The 10117-nt window shown below is 36.5% G+C and overlaps 1 protein-coding gene across 1 annotated transcript in view; it reads left to right on the top strand.

The window, feature by feature from the left end:
* Positions 1 to 8820, top strand: part of PTGFR (prostaglandin F receptor) — a 47298-nt gene extending 38478 nt beyond the window's left edge. Inside the window, exon 3 of the mRNA XM_058538365.1 lies at positions 6683 to 8820. Coding sequence (XP_058394348.1) covers positions 6683 to 6982 — 300 coding nt within the window. The 3' untranslated portion in view covers positions 6983 to 8820. The remainder of the gene's footprint in view (positions 1 to 6682) is intronic.
* The last annotated feature ends 1297 nt before the right edge of the window (positions 8821 to 10117 follow it).

Raw genomic sequence — 10117 nt, forward strand, 5'->3', positions numbered from 1 at the left:
CAAGTTCTCTGATAGAGACTGCAGTTTGTAATAAGGATATTTTCTTAACTGTGTAGTTTGTTCTCATTCAGTTATGAATAATTTACTTTCATTTTAACTCAATACAATCTCTATTTGGTTTGTAGAACATATCTTTTGGTTGCATTCATTTTACATTTCCTATTTTTTTCCTTAAAGGAATGATCACATGTAATATATACATAATATATATAATAAAAATATTTATATAGCTATATTATGTATTAATATACATAAATATAATAAAATAGATTTTTATATGTTAAATAGGTATTTAATATATATGAATATATATTTTATATATTATATATATAAATTTAATTTATTTAAAATGTTTGTTTTATTTGGTATCTGGGATAAATGACTTTATTTTATTCCTTTGAAAAGTGTCATAAAAAGAAATTACAACATTATTTTGTAAGGAACTATCAGCAGGGGGCCGTATGGACAATTATTCCAGGGAGTTCTGGCATAAATCTTCCCACTAAACAGACACAATAAAGGTGCAGGCCTGGGAGAGGAGACTGGAATAGAAAATGAAAATACATGGATTCTACAGAAGTACCTTCTCTACAAAGATTAACATTTTGGTTTTTCAGATAGTATACATTTTTCTTCTTTATGTACTGTTCAGTTTAGAATTTTTCCCACTGTTCATGTTACACATCATTTCCTCAGCTGGCGTGAAGGAACCAAGATGCACATAAAGTATTATGATTTGGGATTGTTCCCTTCTAGAGGGAGCAATGTCGACATAGCATGTCCTGTTTTCTCATTTCTTTATAGCTTTCAAAGTCTTTAGGGAGACATAGGAATGTGCTGTCAATTGGACCATTGGTTAATCCTCTATCAACAAATCAAGCAGAAAATTATCTGTACAAGTGTTTGTATTTTGCAGCACTGAAGTATACTTTGGCGGTGGACAACATTTCACAGCTGTTCTAGAGTTGTGGTATAAGAAATTCCATATGCTTTTGTCCTTTTTTTCCCCTACTAAAATATTTCTGTCTTACTTATCTCTGAATCATTCACCATGTGCAAAATACTGTCTTAATTTTAATGAATAGTCAATAAATGAGAAGTGATTGAAATATTATTACCTTCTACATCCAACAATGTAGAAATTTATATAATTTAGGTATGGAAAAAGTTTATAGTTGAAGAGATATATCCTGTCAGAGCCTCTACGTTTCAATTTGTTACACCTTTTTTTTTAAGCCTGTTATCCTGGAGTTGCGCAAGAGTAAGTTTTTTTTCTGAAGGTTCTTGTAATCACTGTTGCAGAGATAAAGTATTCTATTTTAAGAATAAATGCTGTATGGTTAAATCACCACAGGTATATTTAACTCTAAAAGTTACCTGTTGAGCTGAGATGGCTTCAGTGATTTATATAATGTGCCTTTTCTAAAATTGCCATTAAGGTTCAATTACAATGAAATTTCTCATTTGTAAATGCTCATAGATGCTGTGACATTTAAAAATTTGTCAGCCATACATAGTTGTTTAGTCACTAGTTATCCAAATTAACACATAGGTTAAACTTCTCAAACATGGAGATGTAATGAAATGGTCTCTTGGTAAAGCTTCCAGATGGACCTTTTTCATCATCTGGTAAGGCTGGATTGTAATCATGTCATCACAATTGGCTCCCTGTCTCTGTGGTTATTCAAGTGCCAAATCTAAAGATCAGTCTTTAGATGACAATGTTATGAAGGATACTAACTTGCAAATCAATGAATTGTACTTCTGTGTATGCCTTCATTCCCCAAAGAAAGTGTCTGAACTAGTCTTCTATGGTGACAGAAAGGAGGAAAGGAGTGGTCTGCTTCTTGAAATAAGATAACTACGTGTGAAAATACCTGCTTCAGTGGCTAGATGAGAACCATGGATAATTGTCATAAATATTGTTCACATGAAAATAGATGTTGATTAAATTCTAAAAAATGGCTTAGTATCTAAAGAAGTTGGACAATCTGCCAGAAATAGTTTTGATTATATATTCATTGAAATTTCCTTAAAAAAAATGGTACCAAGGAGAAATTCAGAAAAACTGCAGCAGAATCACCATAAATTCAAAATTAGTCAAATTGGAATAACTGAAGTTTTGATGTACTAGAAAAGTTGCAAAAACTTATCATTTTTAATGACCACATCTGCGATCATGTACCAGTAAATAGCCCTGCCTGTGGCACCTTTCATGTGTCTTTATTATATTACTTACAACATTATAACTGTTTGCTTTCTTGTCAGTCTATTCTCATAGGAACTTCATTTATTCAATTCATTCAACAAATATTGACTGTCCTCCTGTATGCCAGGTGTTGGGGATACAGCAGAGAACCAGTTAGACAAAAATATATACTTTGAAGATTATATTTTAGTGTCAAAGACAGGAATAAAATCTAGATAAATAAGCAAAATATATCATATGTTAGGATTTCTCTAAATATTCATCTCTACATCACTAGCATCTAGCACAATGCGTAGACACAGTGGACACTCAAAAGCTACTCATGCTGGATTGATTTACTTTTATGATTACTCAAAGGAACAGAAGCATAATTCTTGAATTTACCGTTGCTTTTAATTCTGAACAGCCACTAAAGTCCTGACACTGGCCAACAGATATACTGACTTAGGGTAAGGGATGAAGGAGTAATTTCCAGAAAAAAACTTTAGTGAACATGAGCTGCGTTATCTATGAGTAAAGTAGCCTGGCAGATTCGTTAATTTTGGTGACCTTAACAGTTGATATAATTGTATTATGTGACCCAAATAAATGGAGATTTTATTGTGTCATCTATCTTATTTTGTTCTTTGCAACCTGGCAATGAACATAAACTCTCCTTCCCATATACTTCTTCTTTTTTTTTTTTAATTTTTATTTATTTATTTATTTTTCCCCCAAAGCACCAGTAGATAGTTGTATGTCACAGCTGCACAGCCTTCCAGCTGCTGCATGTGGGACGCGGCCTCAGCATGGCTGGAGAAGCGGTGTGTCGGCGCTTGCCCGGGATCCAAACCCGGGCCACCAGCAGCGGAGCGCGCACACCCTACCGCTAAGCCATGGGGCCGGCCCCCCATATACTTCTTTGACCTCATTTTTTCTCTCACATCTTAGTGTTGAGTGTTCAGAGGTGTCAGGTTAATTAATTGATTTTTCCATAGAATATCCAAACATTGGCCCTGTCCACTTCTCAGTTAGAATGCTAATCATTAACAAAGATGAACAACTGTAATGTGCCAAGGTCCAAAGGAAGGAATTTTAGAAAATAATGCATAATAGTTCCATGTGCTGGGTAGCTCTTGGAAACTAGATGAAAGGCTGTGTGTGTGATGAGAGTCTGTACACAACTCTCTGGAATTCAAGTTCGCGTGGACTGGCCAGGGAAGAATGCCCATTCTCAAGGCTTGTGAGGTGACTGTTGACAGAGCCCAGGGAAAAGGGCAGATGGTCCTTGTTCTTACCTCGGCTCCTACACTTCTGCCAGTCTTATAAGGGCTCAAATTTTTCAGGCAATTCTGTGGCACCTCATTCATATACACATAGACATGCATAAATAATCCATATTAGTTCTGATTCTTTGGTACAATAGTATATTTCAACAAATTACTTGGGGGAAAAAAGCACAAATTACTAAAGCAACACATGATCTATCTAAAAATTTAGTAAATTAGAGACAAACCAAAGGAGAAAATCAAAATCCTCTTTAATTCTACTATCTAGAGTTAACCAATGAAGACATTGATATACATCCCAGTCTTTTTTCTATGCGTGCACAAAGTTACATATTTGTTTTTTTTTTCAAAATTGGGATCATACAGTCAATACACTTGGTAACTTACTTTTTAAAAAGTTAACGCTGAATCCCAAACATTAATATTTGCATACTTTTCAATACATGAAATTACCATAATTTATCTTTTGTTGGATACTTAGGTTGTCCTAAATTTTCAATAATATATTATTATCAATAAATACGCTAATGATCTTTCTTTTACGTAAATACTCCACCAAATCTTTATTGGTGGCTAACCAGTGCTTCTCCCAAGCCAGGCTCTAGAGTAACCTCTTTTCCAGGCTGGGCTGGGGATCGAAGGAGGGAGAGAGAGAATGAGTGCCTGGGCACTGCCCTGGTGTTCTGGAGAGAACCTTGGGCACTGGCTTCCCTCAGCAGAGGACTGAATGTCTTTTCGTGGCTGGTGATCACATTGCTGTTTGCAGGAGAGAGTCAGAGAAGTGCGTGCCATGTAACTCAGGCGTTTTTAATTTGCACGTCTCTAAACCAGGCCCAGCTGTTTCATGCAATTACATTGAGCATCTTTGTTCCCAACTACACAGGCCAGTATCTTGGCTGGGCTCTGAGACCCCCAGGAACGTACCTCGTAGTTAATAGGAAATGCATTCGTTTAATACTCTTGAGGCAAGAGAAATATTTATTCATTCATCCTTGAACCCAATGCCCTCACCCAACCCTGCAAACAGATTGTAAATTCCATCTGGGCAGGCACAGTGTCTGCTTTCTTTGCCATTGTATCCTCAGTGCCTAGCACATTGCCTGGCACAGAGCAGATAATCAATAAATATTTGGTGAGTAAAGAAAGTATAAAGTGAAAATATTGCAATCCAACTGCCAATTGGGTCTTGGCCCTGCTTTCTTCTAAGAGGAGCTGGGTCCATATAGGTTTACTTCTGCAATCCTGTTGGGTAACCTGGGGAGCAGTGATATAAGAGTCTGTATCTGACCCAGGTACTATTGTATGGGGACTGTAATTTTTTCTGGGTTGAGACTTGGTCAGCCTTATTCAGCCACAGAATCTTTAGGCCTGCAGTTTGATACATTATTGTCCCAGGAAGTGAACCCAAGGGAAAGAACCATTTCCCAAGGGATCTGTGTGGACTGCAAGATCCTGATCCTACTAGTGGCAACAAACCACTTTGAAATCCTTCACTAGTGGATGCTGTTGTATTAAAACTTTTAGAACATTTTAAGCCTCAAAATATTAGACCATTGTGATGGATGGCCAGATGTTTCTCTGATGACTAGTTGCTGTGCTTGTAGAAATAGCCTCGATGAATAAAAAATAGTACAATTTTATTCATTCCAACACTTACTGAATACATCCTAGGTGTCAGCTTTGTACTGAGAATTAGAAATAAAAGAAAAAGAAGAGGTGCTCATAGATATGCAGATAAACGCATAATTATCCTTCAATGTGGTAAGTGATACAACTGGGTCTGGACAGGGTGCTCTGGGAGCACAGAGGAGGGAGCAACTTGCTAATTTCTCTCAGTGAAGTTGGGGAAAGTTACCCGGAGGTGAGCCCATTTTTGCATGGGGTCTGAAGGTGGATAGGAGTTTGTCAGGGAGAGAAAGGGAGACCAGGAGTTCAAGACAAAGAGAGACACATAAGCCAAAGCTCAGACGGGCATGGTGCATGTGGGACAGGTGAGGCCTTCACAGCGGTTGGGGCTTAGGGTATTTGTAGGGGAGCGGAGATTGTAGAGGTAGACTTCAGATGCATCATCAAGGAGCCAGCTAAGGAGTTTGTGCTTTGTTGTGTAGATAATGATGGTTTTGATGATTTATCCTTCAACCATTAGCATCAGCAGGCCAAATTAAGACATTTCTTTCTGATAATAGTCCATTAAGAAGACCAAGAAGACTTGTTTTTCTTTTCTTTTGGGTTATAGGCTTTGTTACATCCTCTCTTAATCTTAGTGGCTTAATGACCCAAGTCTCCCTTAATTTTTCAGTTTCACCTTTTGTTCATTTATTTCTTATTTGTTTTTATATTCAAAGTGTTTTCATCCCCACCCCTTGTTTGTCTCTTCTGCGGCTGTTATTTGGAAGTCAAAGCTGGATTCAGTGGTTAGACCAGTTCTAATATGTAGCTGGGATCATTTATGGAATTTATTCCACAAAATCATCTCTTTAACATTACAAGTGGTCAGGAAATGGACACATGAGACCAAACTCTGCATTGTTATTGTTACATCTCAATGGTAGTGTAGAAGGGGATTCATTTTCTCAAAGCCCTTAGAAAATTTCATTGCATTTTTGAAATATTTTAGTCAAGTTAAGGCTAGAGTGAGAGATGCAGAAAAGGGAATATGAAATAGAAGACACTAGTGTCACTGTAGTTACCAAGCAGAAAATTCTAAAAGTCACATTCCAGAACAACATTAGGTACCATGTGTGAATTAACATCAGATACTCTAAATTCATTCTCAAAAGCTCTTATGTATAAGTTTATCTATACTTTAGCTTGTCTATAATTTATTTACATAAATAAAGTTTAGTTTTTTCATTTAAATATACAAATGTGTGTTGGCTTTGAACTTACTATTCCCAAAAATAGGCAAAGGTCAGTTACTAATGTCCGTGTGCCTTCTCTTAGGTCATTCTGCTTATGCACATTTGCCTTACTATAAAAGTTATCAATTCTGTAGTTCTGATGTCAATTTGAATTCAAAGGATTCAGATGTCTCCATCAATGTCTCTGCTATTATTCATTTGTTTTTGTCGATGTTTTTCAAAATAACATAATTTTGTGGAAAGTGAAATGAATACCATGTAGCATAGCTAGTTAAGTTAAAAAACTATAGGTAACCGAGAAAATAGCTGTTATCAACTGATTTTCCTATTTGTTTGTTTTGCAGGTGACAATGGCCAACATTGGAATAAACGGAAATCATTCTCTGGAGACCTGTGAAACCATACTTTTTGCTCTCCGAATGGCAACATGGAATCAAATCTTAGATCCCTGGGTCTATATTCTTCTACGGAAGGCTGTCCTTAAGAATCTCTACAAGCTTGCCCGACGCTGTTGTGGAGTGCATGTCATCAGCTTGCATGTTTGGGAGCTTAGCTCCATTAAAAATTCCTTAAAAGTTGCTGCTATTTCTGAGTCACCAGTTGCAGAGAAAATAAATCAGCAAGCACCTAGTTTAATAGGGTAGTAAGTCAGTGTAGATCTAGGACAAAATTTAAAAAGTTTTGGCAGTATGTCAGTTAATTTGATACATATATAAAGACTAACTGGAAAATTCAGACCTCAGCAGGTAGTATGGGGGCACTTTTGTTAGATTTGGCTTTTGAAATTTGTTAAATTAACTGTTTAATTGCACATTTTCACTTGCTTTTGTCAACTGGACGTAAACACAATGCAATAATGCGGTGGGAGTCAAATTGAAAACAATTTTGGGCTTATCTGTGTTAGTCATGCTTTTGAAGAAGTGACTCTGTTGAAGCCTAAAGCATTTACTTGGCCTATTTGCTAAAGAATGTCTTAATGCTACCTGCACAGTGAAATGGCTGTTTGGGGGTCACTGCTCTGCAGCTGTTCTTTATAGACTAGGCTCAATGAATTGGAGTGCCCTCATCTTTTGATCAGGCTTATTTTACCCCTCATTATGTAGACTCAATCAATGTATGTGTGGTCATGCCACTTAGGACTCACTGTGGCTTGTTCTAATGACCTCTGCATACACCGGGTCTTGCTGTTGGGTTGCCTGATCTTACAAGCCTGTTTAGAATGAGCCCATTCTCATCATATTTGACAGATATGATTGTTTGCATTTATTATTATGAAGGTCAATTTTCGTTTGAAGGGTTTTTTTTAGTAGGTCATAGATTTGCACAGTTTTCAGATAATCCCCTTATCCTCTGAAAATTCTAGTGCATTACGCACAATAAGTAATCTTTAGAGAAACAAAGGCTCTATCTCAGCACACATAGAGGCGACTTGCAGTTTCCAAGAAGCTCTACCATGGATAACGCAAACAAACAGAACTTAAACCCGGTGATTGGTGTCAAGAACATGGGCAAAGGTGTTTTACTTTGAGCCATCATTTCTGTGTCAGAGAACAAAAGAAATGCAATCTGTATATAATATTCAAAGACTATCTGTAGCTAGTGTGTTTCTGCTTTCCACTTACACACATACACACATGAAGGCACACACATACACATCACACATATATACACACTACAAAAGGACATCAGAAATTTCTGTTGATAGTGGGTTCATTAAATCTGTAAAATGGCATCTTCTAAAGCCTGTGGTACCAGTGTCAAGGGGAGGACTGGCAATTAGCCAGGCGTTTGGAGATCGTTATGACGGTTAACCATGAAGGCAGGGGATAATCATCTCTCCCCAAATTTCCCAGTAATACTTGAGACTTTTTCTTTTTTTGTTTGTATAATTCAACCCAAAGAATTTTATAATCATTCAAAGTGTCCTGGGTTCATCAGAGCATAGGGCGGGTAGTTCTGCTTTATAATAGGGAAATGCATTTCTATGAAAGAGTTCATTACCTTCATTAACTGGGGTCCATTTTAAAATTAATCTGCGAGATTGCCTGATTTCAGATTCTCTAGGAAATCTGTGCAGTTCAACTAGACTTAAGTTATTATGTTCACAAATTTTTGCTTCTGACTTGTAATTTACATTGGAACTCTTTGCTAACTGTTGTGAATTTTGGTAAATTCTCATGAATAAATTAGAAGAAATTAAGCAAATAGCCTCATTGAAGATTTAAAGGCAACCATTTTTCCTGTGAATTTAAAGAAGGGAAACACACATACACACACTGGCTCGGGATATTCTTAATTTAAGGCCAGTAAATGATTAATCACACAAATTTAGGTTGTTCTCATATGTAGAGCACACAGAAGATGCTCGATAAATACTAGCCAAATTGAATTACAGTTAAGAATTTCTTGGTGCAAAATGAGCATGGAATTGCAAAGTTTTTGTGCATTTTTAATTTAAACTGACAATTACGTATTGGTTATTGTGACATATATGTTTATATGTATACATATATATCCTATATATGTGTGTGTGTATAAATCCAGTGTATATGCTTAAAAAAATTCATTGCAAATTGTGATTGCTGTTCATTTCATAAATGTTCTCAATGTTTCAAGAGCACTTCAAGTCCAGAAGAACTTTTAGATGGTTTAGAGGAGATGTCTATTTCTCACAGCTACTTAAGAGTGTTGATGTCCTGTGAACCGAGGCACAAGGAACTAAAGCTCCATCCTTCCTCACGCTGGGCAGGATGCTCCAGCGAACACGTCCATGTGTTGTGACCCGGGAGAGGCACAGCGGAGAAACTCTCGTTTAGAGTTCCAGGCCTTTTCTCCTTGAGGCTTCTAGTCAAATGGCAGAATTGTTGCTTGTTTGCCATGATGCCACCCTGGCCACGTGCATCTGCATTGAGGAGATATTGTGACATGACCATGTGTGGGAGTGCATGAGCATGCAAGGTTTTCCAGAGTAACAGGGGAGTCACCCTGCGCGTATCCTGGAAGGATTATCTATATTATCTGAGCATAGGTTTAGGGCAACTAAACTGGTTTTATGATGATGTCTACTCAACAAGTAGGCTCCAAAATTTGAAAAAAACATTTAGTAGAAGAATATCAATTTACATTGTTTTAGGCTTTTTGCCCAAGGAAAAAAAATAAAGTAACACAACAATGTACATCTATGACTTCAGAATTTTGTTTCTGTTATATATTTTGGTGTAGTTGGGCAATTTATTGTATAATGAATAATAGAGTGGATCATCCACCAATAACTTACATATAAATGTTCAAAATGGAAGTATATTTGTTCGGATTACTGGAAATAAGTGGTACAAATGGTGTTCAACGAGTTTACCAATTTTGAAGTTTTAAGCTCTATTTTGAAATTCATAATTAGACCATAGAGTAACTGAATTTCCCTTCTCATTGGGTAGAGTATCTAAGCAACTTCATATACTATTTGAACGTATTATTTCTTGGGAAATATATTATTCCAGGCAAATGACTTGAAAATGCCAGGCTTTTTCTGATGTTAGTGAATTTTTAGAAAAATGAGACTGAAAAAAATAACCCGACAGCACATGGGTGTTTCTGATTATGAATACAAAGACGTAATGCCGACTCATGATTAACTGTGAATGCATCCCAGAACATCAGCCTTTTTACTAATGGATTTAACTAGGTGATAGAAACAGGCTCTTTTAATTCTTTTTCTAAAGGCAGAAAGTTGCTTCTAATTATCTGTATTGCTGAAGTGGAAAATACCTAAAAGTTAGCAG

This window comes from Diceros bicornis, chromosome 4 (assembly GCF_020826845.1).
Source record: "Diceros bicornis minor isolate mBicDic1 chromosome 4, mDicBic1.mat.cur, whole genome shotgun sequence".
Lineage (NCBI taxonomy): Eukaryota > Metazoa > Chordata > Mammalia > Perissodactyla > Rhinocerotidae > Diceros > Diceros bicornis.